General features: G+C 26.9%; 1 protein-coding gene across 1 annotated transcript; it reads left to right on the top strand.

Moving 5' to 3' along the window:
- The first annotated feature begins 1,368 nt into the window (after positions 1-1,368).
- Positions 1,369-5,623, top strand: LOC136080474 (uncharacterized). Its single transcript, XM_065797173.1, has 2 exons — positions 1,369-1,578; positions 4,627-5,623. Exons 1-2 carry the CDS (start codon positions 1,509-1,511, stop codon positions 5,427-5,429), a joined length of 873 nt encoding a protein of 290 aa, XP_065653245.1. The 5' UTR covers positions 1,369-1,508; the 3' UTR covers positions 5,430-5,623.
- Positions 5,624-19,627: the final 14,004 nt, after the last annotated feature.

The raw sequence follows: 19,627 nt of genomic DNA, 5'->3' as shown, positions 1-19,627 counted from the left end.
TTTTTTTTTTAAACTTTCGCTCTTAAAAGAATAACTTTAAAAAAACGCGCTTATCTTCATAAAAAGCTGCAACTCATCTTGAGCGTCTCTCAACGTATCATCTTAAGCAACTTTACTAAGTTCTATCATAATTTAATTAGCTTGACAGTTTACGTACTATCTCATATAACCCATCGAAATAGCAGTAGATAAGCATAAAATATTGAGGATATAGAAAATTTTTGACGATCTTGCTTCGTTCTGACGTAATTACAAAATATTGAATAATAAAAAATTATAACGGGTATGGTAAATTTTTTTAACAATAAAATAATGAAAGAATATTTAACTATACAACCAAGAAATTAAAATAAATAACACTGCCGAACTTGTATAAATATGTATAAGTGAATAACCAAAAAAACTCGCAAAAAAATTATTAGTCTACCCGTAAAAGAGGTTATACCATCTTAGCAACCTGCTCTTCTTAAGCAACCTTGCCCTTATATTTTTTGTGTGAAATTATTTTGTTTTTGTTTAACTTTTCAATATTGAAAAATTATTATTTGCGTAGCCGTAATTTTAAGAAAACACGAAAGAAAAAAAAAATTAATATACATTAATTCTTTTAAACAAATGTGAAATAAGACGGAAATTTTATTTTAAATAAAAATTATACTTATAATTTTATTTAATATTAAAAAACAAAATAAAAAGTGAAGCAAAGTAGACATTCCATAATTTGTACAAGACAACACTTCTAGATTTGTACTTCTTAGTTAGTAAATTGAACTTGTTTTGAGGTCATTTATTTTATTGCGTAGTGAAGCAAAGTAGACATTCCATAATTTGTACAAGACAACACTTCTAGATTTGTTCTTCTTAGTTAGTAAATTGAACTTGTTTTGAGGTCATTTATTTTATTGCGTAGTTTAAAAAAAGTTAATGCCCATGGACATTTATTATTTTTGTTTTATTTATGGATAAATAAAATAAAAATAATAAAGATAATTTTATGACGTCAAGATTACGACGAGCTAATGTATAAAGCCGTTTTTATTTAAAACAATGCCTGCAAAGTTAATTGTTAACTATTGAAAATTGAGGCTAATTAGAGCTTTTGATCCTAAAACCTTTTAGACTAGTAAACACTTTTTGCTTTTTATAACATTTATTTTATTTAAAACTCCCAAATGACGAATTAAGATAAGATAAACAAAATCATATATGGTTTAAAACAATATGAAATTATTAACGTTAGGTTTTTTTAATCAATATGTCCCACGCAATGAATGTCAATGTATTGCGTGAGCAATATATGTCAATGTATTGCGTCATAAAAGTAGTATCTTTTGCGTCATAAAAGTAGTATCTTTTAAAGTTTTTTTTCCTTATTTTTTTTCTTTTCTATATAATTACAAGATTACAATCTCATTGTTGTTGAGAATAGTTAAATCATATAAATTGTCAATTTGTTTAATATAACTTATCTATTATCTGGTTAACTGTAAGAATTTTGTTTGTCTAAAATGAAGCTATGCATAACAGTGTTCATGATTGTTACCTGCGTGATTGCAAAAGAAAAACGAACTACACCTGGTAAGAATGTAATGCTTTTAAACTTATTTAAAAGCTTTTTAAGTTTAAATTATTTTTTATTAAATATTTCAATAGTAAATTGTAACTTCATAAATTAATCTGAGTGGGAGCGTTATACATTGGACCATCTAACAGGGCAGACGACACCTGGGGGGGCCATTAGAAACGTGCCCCACCACTTTTTTTCTAAAGGATCTTTTTTTTGTTTTTGTTTAAGAAAATTCTAAATATAGAAGACTTTTTTTGAAGAGCTGGCGATTGTGCTCCTTCCCCCCCCCCCCCCTCCTACACTTCGAAAGCCGTGTTGTCGTCCGTTTTTAATAAAAGTTATAATCTAGATATGTAACAACAAAAAAGAACTGCCTTATCAAAAATTATAAAAACTAAGAAATTTTTTCAAAAAGTTACGGTCATCAAGTCCTTGAAAAGAAGAGAAAGAGACATAAAAAACAATATTCACCTTTTCTTTTTTTAAATCTTTTAACATACCTAGCCATTTTCATATTATAATAGAAGTTTTAAAGTTAAAAAAGAATTTTTAAACATTTCAAAATTGGTTTGTATTTACATTATTAAGCTTATTAAATATTAACAAACAAATTGCGTTTAAAGAATAAGCAACCGTTCAACCCCTACTTGCAACACTTAAATAAAGCAAGTTAACATCAACTTGTTGGCAATTAATAAAATTATCATTTGAAATAATGTTATTTTTTTATAATTATAATTCATAAATAAATTTCAAGATTTTATTTTATTTAATTAAACTTTTTTTTATAATTTGAGGCGTTATACCAAGTGGGTACGCGTTGTCCGGCGGAAATCCATAAGACGTCTCATGGACTTCTAGACGTCTGAAAGATGTCCGACAGACATTGCCGATGACACATGCCCACTAAATAATTTTTAGATCAAGTCTTATGTTTTCAAAATCATTGTATATTTATACAACAGTTGTTATAATTAAATTAACATAGCTTATGAGTTCTGTAATTATTGTTCTTAGGTTTTGTCAGTTATCAATTAAACGAGGCAATTTTATGCGAGGGGGGGGGGGAGATTATTAAAGTACCTTTTAATATTGTCCCTATTATAAAGAAAATTCTGTAGTTTTTTTAATATCTTGAAAAAATTTTATTTGAATAATTACTTACTTCATTACTAACTTAAAATGTTGAAAATATTCAAATATAAAGACAAAAATTAAAATAATGCATTGACTTTTTTTGTTTCCTCTTTATACAATCTTTGTACAAATATAAGGAAAAGAAAAAGCTAAATTAATTTAAATTAATTACAAATAAAGATATCGTTAGAAAATAAAGAAAGAAAGCGGAATAAAAAAACAAAAAACTCGAAATTTATTTCTATGTGAAAGTTGTATAATTTTAAAGTATTTCAAGCCATAAAGCTAATTTTTTTCTACAATAAATCTATCAAACTTTTTTCAAGCTTGTTTTTTACTATGTCAAGAACTCCTTTTCGTAGACTTGGAACTTTTTTTTGTGTTGTTTTTCATATGACTAAATAAAGTTTTGAAACATTCGATATGTTTATTTTATTGACTCAGTGACTTTTAAAAATTTTCTCTTCATTTGTTTTTTCTAATTGTACGATTGTTATGAGAAATTATATGATTAATTTATGGATCCTTATCAATCATATAACTATGCAAACATTTTTAAACAACTACCCTAAATTTTAACTTTTGTTGGGACCAACTTGCATAAATAAATTACACTTTCTGATTCATAATTCTAGTTTGTAAATTTAAGAAATACTATTTCAGAGTCATAAGACTAGAACTATTTTTAACCAAAATCAAAGCTCAAATACAATGTTTACAAGTTACAAATTATATAACAACAAACTAAAAACCAAGCCAAATTCTTCATAATATTTCAGTATTAGCTCATTGTTATTAATACTTTCCTTGTAAGATTCTTTTTTTGTTTTTAAACAAAATTGTTTATCTGGTAGTTCTTCAAATCAAATTTTAAGTTATTTGATTTCCTATTTACACTTAAAATTATTTATACTTTTAATTCTAATTATGTTAAATATTAAAAAGATCATTAATGTCGTAAGTTTTCGACTAGCTGCAACGGATTTTCGTATAAGCTTTTAATGTTTTAAGGATCGGAAAATATATGGATAGGGCTTTATAATATTCGATGATAAAACAAAGTCTTTACCTTTTTAAAAGAAATATTGTTTCCTTTATATGACTAAGTTTTTCATAATATTATTTAAATCGATCTAATATACAACTGTATAACGAGTTTGTACGGCCGTGGCGCAATGGTCAGAGCAATTGCTTTAAAAGCAAGAGATCCAGGTTCGATATAAGCTTTGGACATATTTTCGCGTCACGGTAACAAAGGAGGCGTGGACTTTCTGGTTAAATGCACTTCCGCGGTGCACTGTGACAAGATCGTTCGGTCTTCTTGGGGCATAAAATAACAATATCAAAAAAAAAAAGTAGTTATTACCGGCCTACAAATGTAAATAAAATTTAAAAAAATAATAAAACAAAGATACAGTTTCTACAAAACCATCATAAAATTTAGTCAGCATTTGACAATATTAGATTTTTTAAACCACTTCAATTAATAATTAATCATCATAATAATCATCATCATTATCATCATTGATTATGCAAATTTTAGTCGTTACTTATTTGTTTCATCCATATTTACAATCTTAAGCATCTTCTTAACTGAGTTTTTTTCTTTTGCTCTGCACTATACATAAACTTTCCTGCTTTCACATCTTACAGATAATTCATCGGTTCGAAGCCCATGAGTTATCTACTTGGTGCTGGAAGTTTTCAACAGTTTAAAATTATTACAGTCATTTTTTAATTAATAAGTAACTGGTTATAAATTAAGTAATAAAAATTTATAGATTTAGTTGCCATATTCTTTTAACATTTATCATTATCTATTTTTTTATTTATATTGTTGTTTATTTTGCTTCATTTTTCTTTATTAAAATATTATAGTGCTTCCTATTTTCTCAATATTAAAAATTTTCAACAATTTTTAGTATGGACAAAAGCTTATACAGTAGCTATCAAATCGTTTACCAACGGAAAGTTTGTATGTGCTGAAAATGTAGGAAGTCAACCATTGATTGCCAATAGAGATGCTATTGGTTTATGGGAAACTTTTGAAATTCGTTTCACTAACGCACAAACATTTGCATTGAAATCCTATGCAAACGGGAAGTTTGTCAGTGCAGGTAATGGTGGAAATAACTTGCTCATTGCCAATAAAGACCAGGCTACAGTATGGGAGACTTTCACCTTAGTTCCAAATTTTGGAACCTTTGGGATTAAATCCAAAGGTAATGCAAAGTTTGTGACCGCTGAAGCGGCTGGAAGTAAATCACTTGCAGCTAACCGCAACGTTCTTGACGTTTGGGAAATGTTCAGCTTGGTCAACGTGTGGCCATCAGTTCATAAAGTTGCAATAAAAGCATTGGTCAATGGCTTATACGTATGTGCTGAAAATGCCGGAAAGCAATCATTAATTGCTAACAGAGCCCAAATAGGCCCTTGGGAAACATTTGAAATTCGCTTTACTGACCCCCAAACATTTACTCTCAAATCTGTTGCGAACGGCAAATTGGTTTGCGCAGAAAATAATGGCCAATCTCCTCTTATTGCTAATCGAGACCAAATTGGACCGTGGGAAACCTTTACGCTAGTTCAAAATAAGGAAGGTGTTGCTTTTAAATCGCACGCTAATGGAAAGTTAGTGACAGCAGAAAACGCAGGACATGATAACTTAATTGCCAACCGCGATAATCCTGATATTTGGGAAAGATTCGTTTTTATTTACTTGTGATAAACTTAAATATATAAGTACATTGTAAGCTAAATCGAAATAAAAGTTTTATATAAATAAGATTCAATTTAGTTTTAAACAGTGTTCGGTAATAGGTTTATATTTTAACCACGGTTTATTAAAAATGTTTTTTTTAATTTTATTTTTTTTTTTTCTGTATATTAACGTTTATAAAAACATGAGTATGAAAAACACTAATGTTGTTGTTATTATGACTTTTTTTGTCTACAATCTCATACGTACACGTATACATATAATCTTATACGTGTGTTTTATTTTTGTTTTATCAGGGACAATCAAATTTAAACCTCTACTCTACTCTGATTTATCTCTCTCTCTAATTAAACCTCTACTCTAATTTATCGCTTCTTTTGCAGGAAGGTCTTTGAAAAAATTAAATAGCGTCAGATAAAAGCACGCTTTGCAAATCTATATTTTTAGAAATTCGTGAAGGTTTCTTAGCATAGTTTTCTTAAAATCTACTGCAAATTTTGTTTCGTGTTTCTTGAGATACATCTGAGATCAGCCAATTGGATATATACATACTTAAATTTATAACTTCCGTACTATGAATTAAAATTTTATGCAACAAGAATGTAGTATCACAAGTATATATCAAAGTTCAAAGATTACGTTTTAAAACAAAGTTAGTTTCTTAGTTTCAAATGCAGTTAATTTCCGTGTTTCTTTGAAAATATAAACTTAATTGATCTGCCATAAAGATTTGATGATGGATCCAGGATTTTATGGTGATTGAGATAGCTAACTTTCAGATATGGAGCAAACTCAAAACATTTGTAAGTTTATACTTATGTCGAATAACGAGGCAGTGCAAAAAAAAATGTGACTGTTGGAGGCAGGGAACGAAAAAGCCCTTTGACTTCATCTACCCCCACTGCCCTAAACTTGAGGGGCAACAAGTTAATAAAAAAAACTGTTTGTACTATTATCTATAGGATTTATATTCATCGATAAATTATAAGTTTTGTAGTATTATCTCTTAGCGTTCGATAATTATGACAATACAAAGTTGCTCCTCACGTTTGGGGTCTGAGAGAGTCAAAGGGCTTTTTCATTGTTCAACATAAGCATAAACATACTAACGTTTGGAGTTTGCCCTATTTCTGGAAAACTATTGTTTTTCTTAATTAGTAAATTAAACTTGTTTTGAGGTAATTTATTTTATTGCGTAGTTTAAAAAAAGTTAATGTCCACGAACATTTGTTATTTGTTATGTTTTATTTATGAATAAATAAAATAAAAATAATAAAGATAATTTTATGACGTCAAAATTACGACGAGTATTAAGTATCATGTATTAAGCCGTTTTTATTTAAAACAATGCCTGCAAAATCAATTGTTAACTATTGAATATTGAGGCTAATTAGAGCTTTTGATTCTAAAACCTTTAAGACTTAAAAACACCTTCTGTTTTTTATAACATTTAAAATTGTAATTTTTGAATTTTTTGACTTTTATTAGTTTTTTGTTTCTTAACTGATTAAAAATTTTCTTTCTTCCCATTTTATATATGGTGCGGATTTGTTAAATGCATTTTTAATTTGGCTTGGTGATATATTATTGCCCTGTTATTACCCTAGCCATTTATTTTAATATTTTTATTTATAAATTCCCAAATGGCGAATTAAGATAAGATAAACAAAATCAACTATGGTTTAAAACAGGATAAAAATATTAACTACGTTAGGTTTTTTTAACAAATATGTCCCACACAATAAATGTCAATGTATTGCGTGATAAAAATATTACTATTTAATGACCTTTTTTTTTTTTCTTTTCAATGTAATTACAAGTTACAATCTCCTTGTTGTTGAGAATAACTAAAACATATAAATTATTCATTTGTTTAATATAACTTATTTATTATCTGGTTAACTGCTAGGAGTTTGTGTGTGTCTAAAATGAAGCTATGCAAAACAGTGTTCATGATGGTTACCTGCGTGATTGCAAAACAAAAACGAGATACACCTGGTGAGCATGTAATGCATTTAATTTTATTTAAAAGCTTTTCAACGATATTTTAATAGTAAATTTTTTAAATTAATTTTCTGAATGGGAGCGTTATACATTAGAACATTTAATAAAAGTTTTAACCTAGATATGTAACAACAAAAAAGAACTGCTCTATCAAAAATTATAAAAACTAAGAAATTTTTTTCAAAAGTTATGGTCATCAAGTCCTCGAAAAGGAAAGAAAGAGACAAAAAAAAAACAATATTTATTTCTTTTGTAATCTTTTAACATAACCAGCCTTTTTCATATTATAATAGAAGATTTAAAGTTAAAAAAAAATTTTAAACATTTCAAAATTTGTTTGCATTTACATTTTAAGGTGGTTTATGGTAAAATATTAGCGATTTCCATTTAAAAAAATTAATTTTTATTTAATTAGCTAACTTTTTATAAAATTTAACTGGCTTTTCAACCATGCATAATATGATATGGTTTTAATAACAAAAAATAGTTAAAAAAATAATTTTTTTGAGGAAAAGTTAAATTTTCTTAGATACGCCCATAGCAACCAATCTTTTTATTGATATATTTATCTAAGAACTAAATTTTATATAGCTGTTTTTATTTTTGGGTTTCTATAATTACTAAACCAGGCTCTTAGCAACAAGGGAAGGGGGCAGCAGGGGTATTGGGCCCCCTTTCCTCATCAATAATATTTCAAATAATAATTTTGAAGTTAGTTTTTAGAAAAAAGCAAACGATTACAAATTAAGATATAAAAGAAAAAAAAGAATAAAAAAAGCCTAATTTTTTATTTGTATTTTCGGCATAAGTTCCTATGAAAAAAAATTTGATCTATATATTTGATCTATTTCAGATCCCTTACCCCTCCTCCTCACACAGTGGCGGTTTAAGACTTTTCGGGGTCTGCGGCTATATTTTTGGAGAAAAAATAATTAAAAAAAAAAAAAGAGGCTCTTTATACTATTTTGGGGTCCCTTAATCCATTACTTGCCAAGAGTGTATATTTTACCATAGGTTCTTGCGTCGGAAATATCCTTTAAAATTAAAAGTGCTGTTATTTTAAAAATAATTATTATTTAAAGTTTTTCTGGTATGGTTTTCTTTATTACACTATTATTTATCAGTGCGGTAAGTTTTGGCTTGTAATGTCATAAAAAAGCTGAGGAAATGTAGTTAGAAATGTAACTTTTTTATTGGTTTTTCTGCATTTAATGCTAAGTCAGCATTAAAAAAGGTGAATAAATTTTAATTTCAGCATTTTTAATTAAATTAAGCATTATTTAGCCTTTCTACTAATTTTGTTATGTACCAAAAGTTAGAAATCAAAAGTTATTTTTTTTACCATATAACAACCTTAAACTCATTAAATATTAACAAACAAATTAAAGAAAAAGCAACCGTTCTACCCCTACTTCCAACACTTAAATAAAGCAAGTTATCATTATTTTTTATCTTAAGTTTTTTTTTTATTATTATAATTCATAAATTAATTTCAAGACTTTATTTTATAAATATCAGCTTTAACTTTTAGGTAAAGCTAATATGACGCCGACTCTAAATCTCAGTTATTTCAAGAACGTATTCAAAGATTTAATTGTTTAAAAGCAAAGATATCCGCAAAATCGCGTTTTGAATAACAAATGCAAAACATAAGGTAACTCTTTCGTCCCGCCTCATCTTTATATGATTATACGTCAAAATGACAACTGTTTCAAATATCCAATTAAAAAATATAGATTATGTAAAGTAACATAAACAATATAATTTACTAATTTCTTTGAAAATATTCAATATATTTAATAACCATTGGGTTATAAATTTATATAATTAATCTAGAACTCTACTCGCAAAAAAAAATTTAGTTCCCTAAATATACATAAACAAAGTTGTGAGACAATAATCGTTTGATTTATAAATATATGCTGAATTCGATGGCCCTGCCATCGAATTCAGCATATATTTAGCATTTAGATAAATTTAATCAAATAAGTATTATTTTAAAATATAATTATTCCTTATATTGGGTCGTACTTTGATTATTTCTATATAAAAAGGTGTAGCATCAAAGCAAGAAATTTTTGGAATTTTTATTTTTGCATGATTCCAACTCTCATTAATTTCTTCGAAAATTTGAACTCCGTTTATTTTAAAAACAAGTAAAACCCTTAAACACCTAGGTTGAGCTCCTGTCTAAAAGATAAAAAAACTAGTTTTTTTATTTTTTAAGCAATTTTAGTCTAGTTTTTCTGAACACATCGTTCACAAAAACTTATTTTATGTGGTCAACAAATATGATTTTTCTTCTTTAAAAAATTGATCTTACAAATTATGAGTTTTTCAAAAAAAATATTAAGAAAATGTTTTTTTTTAGTTATAATTTTTCACCTTAAATTTTTTATTTACCTATTTACAACAAGTGACATGTTGTTGTTATTTTTTTTCTTTAGCAGATTTAGGATTTCCTAAAATTCTTCTCTAAAATTAACCACCCTTTATTTGAAAATTTACAAAAAAAAAAAAAAAAATGATTCACCTAACTCTTATATGCTTCATCCAGCTAGTAAAATGTGTATTTGAGGGTTCAGATTAAATTTTTAATTTCAATAATAAATTCCATAAATGTTTTTTTATGGAATGTACACAAACTGTGAATTTAAAAAAAAAAATGTTTTTATGGTACCTTTGATCAAAGGTGTCCTGATATACTGAAATTTTATGCGGCTTATAATTTTTAGTCTTATTTTTAAAAATAGTTTTACCAAATAAACCGACATTTTAATGATTTTTTACTTTGCTAACTTCATTAAGTAAACTTTTTATTTTCCTTAAAATATTAACTTTTGGGACACAAAAATCCATTATAAGTCATTAAGTATGTCTCATGTATTTGTAAAAATTTTAATTGATATGAAAGCTTTGTTTAATAATAACTTATTTGTAACCAAGTAAAATAAAAAGCGAATTTTTAAAACCCAAGGCTTTTATATGTTAAGTGTTATTAAAACATAAACTTTACAATTAATTTTTTCTGATATTACTATTTTATTTTATTAACATTCGACTGTATGCGTGTGTAAAAAACAAAACCTAACCCTAACCTTAACTGGAAGATGGGGTCTCCATCTACCGACATTCCATTTACAAAGTCAACGCCTAATCCAAATAAGCTAAATGCGCTTATTATTAGGATACAAATAATATACTAATTTTAAGTATTATTATCCTTTCCATATAAAAAATAAACTTAATTAAAATTTACTAAATTAATTGACATATTGCAAAAGTAATTATTGAATATTGTATTGTCATCAAGCAAGAGTATGTATGCTCTAAGAATATCGATTGTCAGGAAGTGACTCAAAAATTGATTGCAAGATTTGATGTTTACAGACAAACAGAGACGAGGAGTTAATAAAAACATTGGGAAAAAAAAACTTGACGTCAAAAGTTACGATTTTGTAAAATTGCTATGCATGATATACCTCACTGAATATTGTTTGGATTGATAAGACAGTTGTCATTTTGATGTGTCATTATATAGTATTATTTCCACGTGATGCAAATGCTCCCTATTGTTTTGCCATTGTCATTTATAACATTTAATTTCGCGGATATCTTGGCTTTTAGACAATGAGATTAAGGTCCATCTATTAATAGTCTTTGCTTTGATGAAGTTTTTCTGAAACATTTTAGTTTATTTATTTAGTTTATTAGTTTTTCTGAAACATTTTAGTTTATTAAGACTTTTTTGATCACTGTGCACCGTGTGCAGTGTAACACATTTAAATTGGCGTGTTAATAGTTGACTTAGAGTTTAATAACAATTATTTGCTTTTAATTTGTTTCTTATACCAGACGTGAGCTATTAGCGTAACATATTTCTTCATAATATTAACAAATTCTTCAAGATTTTACGTATACAAATTCTTCTATAACTAACTTCAATTTTTTTTATAATTTATGGCAAGTACCCAGTGCGGAAGCGTTTTCCGGCCAACGTCCGTTGGACTTCTCATGGATGTCTAGACATCCGATAGATGTTTGACGGACGTCCCCCGGGTGACGCGTGCCCACTAAGTAATTTTTAGATCAAATCTTAAGTTTTCAAAATCATTTTAAATTTCAACAACAGTTGTTATAACTATATTAACTTAGCTTCTAAGTTTTGTAATTATTATTACTAGGTTTTGTCAGCTACCAATTGAATAAGGTGTACAGAGGCGATTTTAAGGGAAGGGCGGGATTGCTGAATGTACATATTAATATTGTCCCTATTTAAAAGAAAAATTTGAAGTTTTTTTAATATCTTGGAAATATTTTAATTGAATAATTTCTTATTTCATTACTTAAAAACTTAAAAATGTTAAAAATATTCAAATATAAGATAAAAATTAAAAATGTACACTAATTTTTTTATTATTATTATTATTACTTTTTTTTTTCCCTCTTTGTTACAATCGTTATACAAATATAAGTAAAACAAAAAGTTATCTAAAATTAATTTAAATTAATTACATATAAAGATATCGTCAGAAAATAAATAAAGAAAGAAGAATAAAGAAACAAAAAACTTGAATTTCATTTCTTTGTGAAAGTTGTATAATTTTAAAGAATGACAAACCATAAAACTAATTTTTTTTTTTAATAAATCTAATATACTTTAAAGCTTGTTTCAACTATGTCAAGAACTCCTTTTCGTAGACTTGGTACTTTTTTTTTGTCTTTTTCTTATATCAGTATATAAAATTTCGAAATTGAGTAAATTCAAAATGTTTATTTTATTGGCTCAGCGACTTTTAAAAATTTTCTCTTCAATTGTTCTCTAATTGTACGATTATTATGAGATATTATATGATTAATTTATGGATCTTTATCAGTTATATAACTATGCAAACATTTTTGAAAACTGCCCTAATTTTTAACTTTTGTTGAGACCAAATTGCGTAATAAATTACACTTTCTGATTCATAATTCCAGTATGTAATTTTAAGAAATACAATTTCAGAGTCACAAGACTAGAACTATTTTTAACCAAAATCAAAGCTCAAATACAATGTTTACAAGTTACAAATTGTATAACAACAAACTAAAAACCAAGCTAAATTTTACATAATATTTCAGTATTAGCTCATTGTTATTAATACTTTCCTCGTAAGCTTCTTTTTTTGTTTTTCAACAAAGATTGTTTATCTGGCAGTTTTTTAATTCAGATATTATGTTATTTGATTTCCTATTTATACTTAAAATTATTTATACTTTTAAATCTAATTATGTTAAATATAAAAAAGATCATTAATGTCATAAGTGTTTGGACTAGTTGCAACGGATTTTCGTTTAAGCTTTCAAAATTTTAAGGATCGGGTAATATGTGTATCACATTTTATAATAAAGGATGAGAAAACAAAGTCTTTGCCTTTTCAAAAGAAATATTGGTTCCCTTTTATGGCTAAGTTTTAGAAATATTATTTGAACCCATCTAATATAAAGTTGCGTAACGAGAAGTTATTACCTACAAATGCAAATAAAATTTTAAAAAATGATAAAACAAAGATACATTTTCTGCGCAACCATCATAAATTTTAGTCAGCATTTAACTATGTTTGTTTTTTTAAACCACTTAAATTATTAACTAATCATCATCATCATCGTCATCATCATAATCACCACTACCATCATCAATTATTATCATCATCATCTGCATCAGCAGGCTTTACTCTTCCTCTTTTATGCTGTTTCTCTAATAATGGTCAATTCTCAAACTAGCTATCATCTCTATTTCAATTAAACAAAACTCGTTCTTGCTTGGCAAGAATGACTTTTGGTTTATTACAATAAATCAAAAGTCATTCAATTTCAACAAGTTGCATCCTTTTACTGTATCTGTCTCTATTTATTAAATACTGGCATAAATGGTCTCGAAAAAAAAATTTCTTAAGACCAAGACTTTGGTCTCAAGACGTCTTGAGACCAAAGTCTTGGCCTGAGACGCCTCAAGACTCATATTTAACTGTCTTGGTATTGGTCTTGAAGCCTAAAGTCTTGTTCTTAGTCTTGGTCTTGAAAGCCTAGAGTATTGGTCTTGGTCTTGGTCTCGGACCTCTACTGTCTTTTACTTTCTTGATTCTTACGAAAAATATCAACTCAATGAACGGACTAGTTATTAATAACAAATCGTCGCGTTGGTTTGATAAATTCTAACTAAAATTTTTCATGTTAGGAGAATTTAAAAAATATCTTTCAATTTTTTTAATGTTTAACTCTTATGAATTCTTAGAACCTAAGTCTTGATCCCGGTCTTGTAAAAACTTTCAAAGCCTTATTGTTGGTCTTGGGTTGGTTTTTTGATGTTTGGTCTTGGTCTTGAGCCCAAATGTCTTGGTCTTGGTTTTGGTCTCTACTGTCTTGACTACATCTCTAATGATACCTAAAAATACATAGTATTTCATAAATAACATAAAATCCACCAAAGAACTTAAACACCTGCTAAATCAAAATGCCAAACTATTCTCTATTCTAAAGTCAATCTGAAGTAAGACAAAAAGTATGCACAACATGCTACAGAAAATTGGTAAAATTACTTAGTCCTAATTTAGTTTATATTATAAAGATTTTTTTCTAAATAAAACTTCAATGACCCAATGTATGCAGTATGTAGCACTCAAACAGCTTGATCCAGGCATGAGTTGTTTTAAGATGTTTTCTGCAGATTTTCATTTTTTTGATACACAGTTCTTGTTTTAAAATTTCTGCTGATTATTCATAAATTTTAGTGAGATATCACTTGCACTGCAGCATTGAGTGAAATTTGTATCAAGGAAAGTATTGTCTGCCCCTTAGCATAAATAAAGTGGAATCTATAACACAACAGTTTTTTGTCCAGTAATTTTCACTTTAGAAACTGGGATCGACTTGATTTTATTTTTAATTAACTCAAATTTTGCCATGATTACTTTTTTTTTTTTAATGCAACTAAACCAGAAAGATCTCCAATAAACAGGTGATAAGATTTGGTGGTTACTCAAAAAAGGTCCAACTTAGCATTATCAGAAAAAAAACAAGTCTAACGACACAAAACAAAATAATCTTTATTTACTAAATTTCATGCATGCTTACCTCGAAGGCAGATTTTTTTTATTAAAAAAAATGCACACGGTACTTTCTACAAGAAACAATAATAAAAACAAACAAGAAAGAGCTGAATATGACATACAATAATAAATAAAACTAAAGAAAGAATTTTTTTAATTTTATTTATTAATGTATGTCATATTGTTGGCCGCAGGGGTAAGTTGACGAACGGCGTTTATCTTCAGACTCTTTCATCAGAAAGTGACAAAAATGACACAGAATCTTCCTAATTGACCATTTCATCATTAACTTTAGTATTGTCAGGATTCGCGCATGCGCTTGAGAGATATTAAAATTTATGTGTTTTTTGGACAAAAACGTAACTTTTGGAACATCGCTTCCTTTTTACTTTACAAAGAAAATAGTTGGTCGTATGAAAAAAAATTATTGCAAAAGTTCCATTCACAATTGAATTACTATATCCAGCTAGACAATTTTTGAAAGTTGCCGTTTTTCAGGATCTATAGGCTGTTTATTGAAAAAAAGGCTTTCGTGGAAAGTTTACAAAATTTTCACGGGGTAAATTGGCTCATAGCATTTACTATGGAAAAAAAATTAATTTTTATAAAATTAATTTTTTTTTTAATTTTTAACAATATTGAAAAAACTTACTCTTACAAAAAAATTTAAAAAATTTTTTCTTTTAGGTTTTTTTTTACAGATAAAACGTGGGCTACTTTTTTGGCTGTTATACGTACTAATTAATAGAAATTTTTTTACTTTTAATTTTGGTTATATTTGGTACCAGCTAATATTAAATTTTGTCTTAAATTTGTTGCCAAAATTAAAAGTAAAAAAATTTCTGATAATTTTGCACTTAATAGTACATTATTAATCATTTCTATAGTTTGCGCCAATTTACCCCGTGGTGGGGTAAGAAGGCGCAATTTTTTTTTTTTTGTTTGAGGGCCCGGAAAGGCCCCAAGAATTTTTTTTTGTAAATAAATGCAAATTTTATCAGTTACTCTAATTCATACTCTTTGAGACTACACTTTAATATTTTCAAAAAAATGTGATGTTACGGCTACAGAGCTCATAGAATAAAAACCGAACCAACTAGCCCCGGTCACCTTGACAATTTAGGATCCAAACTTAAATTACAAAATAAATTAAGGCAACAAAATTAAAAATACAAAGAACTTTGTTCTGAGAATCTATATTATAAACGTTTCTTAATTACAACTACTATGTTCTCAATTGAATCTTACAATTTCTTATTTACAACTTCATGTTCTAAATTACGTCTTACGTTTCTCAACTACAACTTTTATGTTCTAAATTTCATCTTAATAAGGTGTAGGCTTTAAATAACTAAAAATAAAACTCATTTGTTTTCTTTATATATTTTTAAAGTTTGCAGGTTCATTATTTTGCTATGTATTATGATTTATTTACTATGTCAGTAAAAGTAATACCTTGATTTATAGATTTAGACTTTCTAATTCGGGAATTTTTATTTTTTATCTTGCATTGAAATGTGTATGAAATCTTTCTTTTTTGCAAAAATGTAAAAAGTTTTTGAAATTCAAAATTTTGTATGCGAACGTTCTAATCATTACGTCACGGCTGCAGTGTTTCAAAGAGTCACGTCAAATTTATATACTCCTAGGTAATTTAAGTGTTGACCTTTTCCAAAACCCATGTATTTTTTTTTTTTTTTTTTTTTTTTTTCGTTATCAAGTTTTTGCCAGAAGTCCCAACGGATTTATTATAGAGGACAGAACATTTATCACATTTTTGACTTTTTAAACTAAGTTTAAAGACAATGAGATACTGCATCCTAAGTTTCCTTTTACATTGAGAAATTATAGATAAAACTTTCAAACTAAAATTAATCGTTGTCGTTTAATAAAAGGTTTTAAGTTTCGTTTTAAACTGATTTTCAAAAAAAATTAATCGTTGTCGTTTAATAAAAGGTTTTAAGTTTCGTTTTAAACTGATTAAGGAAAGAAAGTGTTTTGAGATCGACGTTTAATAGTGTATTCCATAATTTAGGTCCTCGGTCTGTTATTGAATGGCTGAATAATAGATTTTATATTGACTATAATATATATTTGAAAATCTTGTACAGTTTATCATTGTAGAGTTTATCATTGTACATTTTATCATTATTATTGTGATTTATTTAGCGTTAAGTTAGTTACCTTAGAATAGTTAAGATCATAACACCGTGTCTTAATATTGATGTCAGAGCTATCCCGGATGCTGACATTGGACCACCATTATGCTTAATTGTGTTGGACCAACATCAGTAAGCAGATGTCAGTTCTACTCAAACTATGTTAAAAAACGCCTGATTAAATTTACATTGTAAATTTACATTACGCACATTGAACATTGAACAAGCAAGACGTTTTTATAAAGCCAAAAAGTTATTTCGTATTAGATATTATTTTATTATAAAATATATAACATTATTATTTTATTATTGTATATATATATATATATATATATATATATATATATATATATATATATATATATATATTATATATATATATATATATATATATATATATATATATATATATATATATATATATATATATATATATATATATATATATATATATATATATATATATGTACTCGATATATTTATTATGGCAGTTAAAATCGATCAAATAGAGAAAATGATGAAAAAAATGTGTTTTAGGAGTTTAAAAAAGAAACTGAAAGCATGATAAAACAACAAGAAAAGAATGTTTTAAACATTATAAGTAGTAGCAAAAAAATATTATACGAGCGATTAGATATTGTTGAATCAAATATTAAAGAAAATTGTAAACAGATCAAAACAATAAAAAAAGAGGTTGAAGATATTAAAGTGAGTCTAAATTTTCACGAACATTTAATAGATGAAAAAATTAGGTCTGTCGTTAATTCACAAGAGAAGTGTATAACAACAAGCGCAATTCAAAGTAACGAATCAGCATTTATTAAAATTAGAGGCAAACTAAGAGAAATAGAAGATCGATCGCGGCGGAACAATCTGAGAATTGACGGAGTTAAAGAAAACGATGGGGAAAGCTGGGAAGACAGCGAAATGAAGATAAATAAAATTTTTGAAAATTATTTAGGACTAAAAGGCATTAAAATAGAAAGGGCACACAGAACTGGCCAAAAAAACTCAGTTAAACCAAGAACAATAATAATAAAACTTCTGGACTTTAAAGATAAAATCGATATTCTTAAAAAGACCACTAATCTTAAAGGTAAAAAAATCTATATAAATGAAGGTTTTTGCGCTGAGACAGCGCAAATTAGGAAGAATCTACGAGAACAGATGAAAATCGAACGAGCGGCAGGAAAGTTTGCAACCATCTCGTATCATAAGCTGATCATACGCGATTGGGCTTCAAAGAAAAGTAATAATTTAATATCCTAGTATTTTAATTTTTTAATATCTTACTTTCGTGATTACGAAATTATTTTATTATTTTTTCTTTTCGAAATGGATGACAACTTTTTATTATTAATTTTAATAAGGAAAATAGCAGCTTTGATGACTATTTCAATAAAAAAAACATTGTAAGTGAATACTATTCAGTCCGTGAATCTACTCAATTTTTTAGTAAAAAAATAAATAATAATTTTTCAATTTTAAATCTAAACATTCGAAGTATTATTAAAAACTTTGATAATCTAAAACTATTATTGCATGATCTAAACCACGATTTTAAAATAATTAGTCTCACGGAAACGTGGTTAAAAAGCAATGAAAAAAATTGTAACTATGAATTAAATAACTACGTATCAATTCACCAACCTCGTAAAACCCACGTTGGTGGCGGTGTTAGTATCTTTATTCACAAATCTATTAACTTTATATTGCGTAATGACGTCAATGTTAATGATACAGATTGTGAGTCGTTGTGCATCGAATTAACAAATAAAGCAACCAAAAATATTATCATTAATTCTATTTATAGAAAGCCAGGTGGGAATTTTAAAATTTTAAAATATTTAAATCTTATTTAAAAAAATTTTTAAGCAACACCAACATAACAAAGACACACGTTTACTTAACTGGTGACTACAATATAAACTTGTTAAATCATTCTTCAAATGTAAATGTTCAATATTTTTTAAATACCTTAATTCAACATGATATAATTCCAACAATAAACAAATCAACCAGAATAACTAACACTTCATCAACATTACTTGATAATATATTTACTAATAATATTCATAATTGCTTCCTAGAATCTGGTATAATCAAAACTGACATAACAGATCATTTCCCAATATTCTTAATTACAAATAATATAACTGATAATTACTCTGCTTTAAAATCTACAATCCAAATGCGACAGATCAATGAAAACTCCTTATATTACAATCACAAGAGGCAAATAAGGCGTATGATCTTTTTTTGGCGCAGTTTTGTAAATATTACGATTTGGCATTTTCAATAAAAAAAATAGTTATAAATTTAAAATCATTTTTAAGCCCTTGGATGACCATAGGTTTACTTAAATCATCTAAGAGAAAACAAAAACTTTATGAAAAATATCTAAAACATAAATCATTCACAAATGAAATAAATTACAAAAATTATAAAAGTTTATTTGAAAAAACAAAGAAACACTCTAAAAGAATTTATTATGCTAAGATGCTAAAAAAAAACACAAGGAAACACTCAAAAAACCTGGAATGTGATTAACCAGATAATTGGTAAAAAAAGATGATCTAACAATAATTTGCCACAAAAACTCATAAATGATGGGGAAATGATCAGTAATAAAGAAACCATCGTTGAAAAGCTCAACAAATATTTCCTTGAAGTTGGCCCAAATTTAGCAGATAAAATCCCAAAAAACACCACAAATTTCAAATCCTATATAAAACCGGTATTGTACCGGAGAAATTAAAAATTGCTAAAATATCACCTATTTTTAAAACTGGCGATAACACAATTATATCAAATTATAGACCTATTTCTGTCTTACCATGCTTTTCAAAATTGTTAGAACGTATTATGTATGATAGGCTTAATAAATATTTAACCAAAAACAAAATACTGTATAATAAACAATTTGGATTCAAAAAAAAACATTCAACGGATC

The sequence above is a fragment of the Hydra vulgaris genome, chromosome 05 (genome assembly GCF_038396675.1).
Source record: "Hydra vulgaris chromosome 05, alternate assembly HydraT2T_AEP".
Taxonomy (NCBI): Eukaryota; Metazoa; Cnidaria; class Hydrozoa; order Anthoathecata; family Hydridae; genus Hydra; species Hydra vulgaris.
The sequence above is the reverse complement of the archived record's forward strand: the minus strand, read 5'-3'. Positions and strand labels throughout refer to the sequence as shown.

Excerpts from the sequence above, each read along its gene's own strand:
- LOC136080474 (XM_065797173.1), top strand. The coding sequence starts at position 1,509 with ATGAAGCTATGCATAACAGTGTTCATGATTGTTACCTGCGTGATTGCA. Across the intron at positions 1,579-4,626 it reads AGAAAAACGAACTACACCTG|TATGGACAAAAGCTTATACA; the intron begins GTAAGAATGTAA and ends AACAATTTTTAG.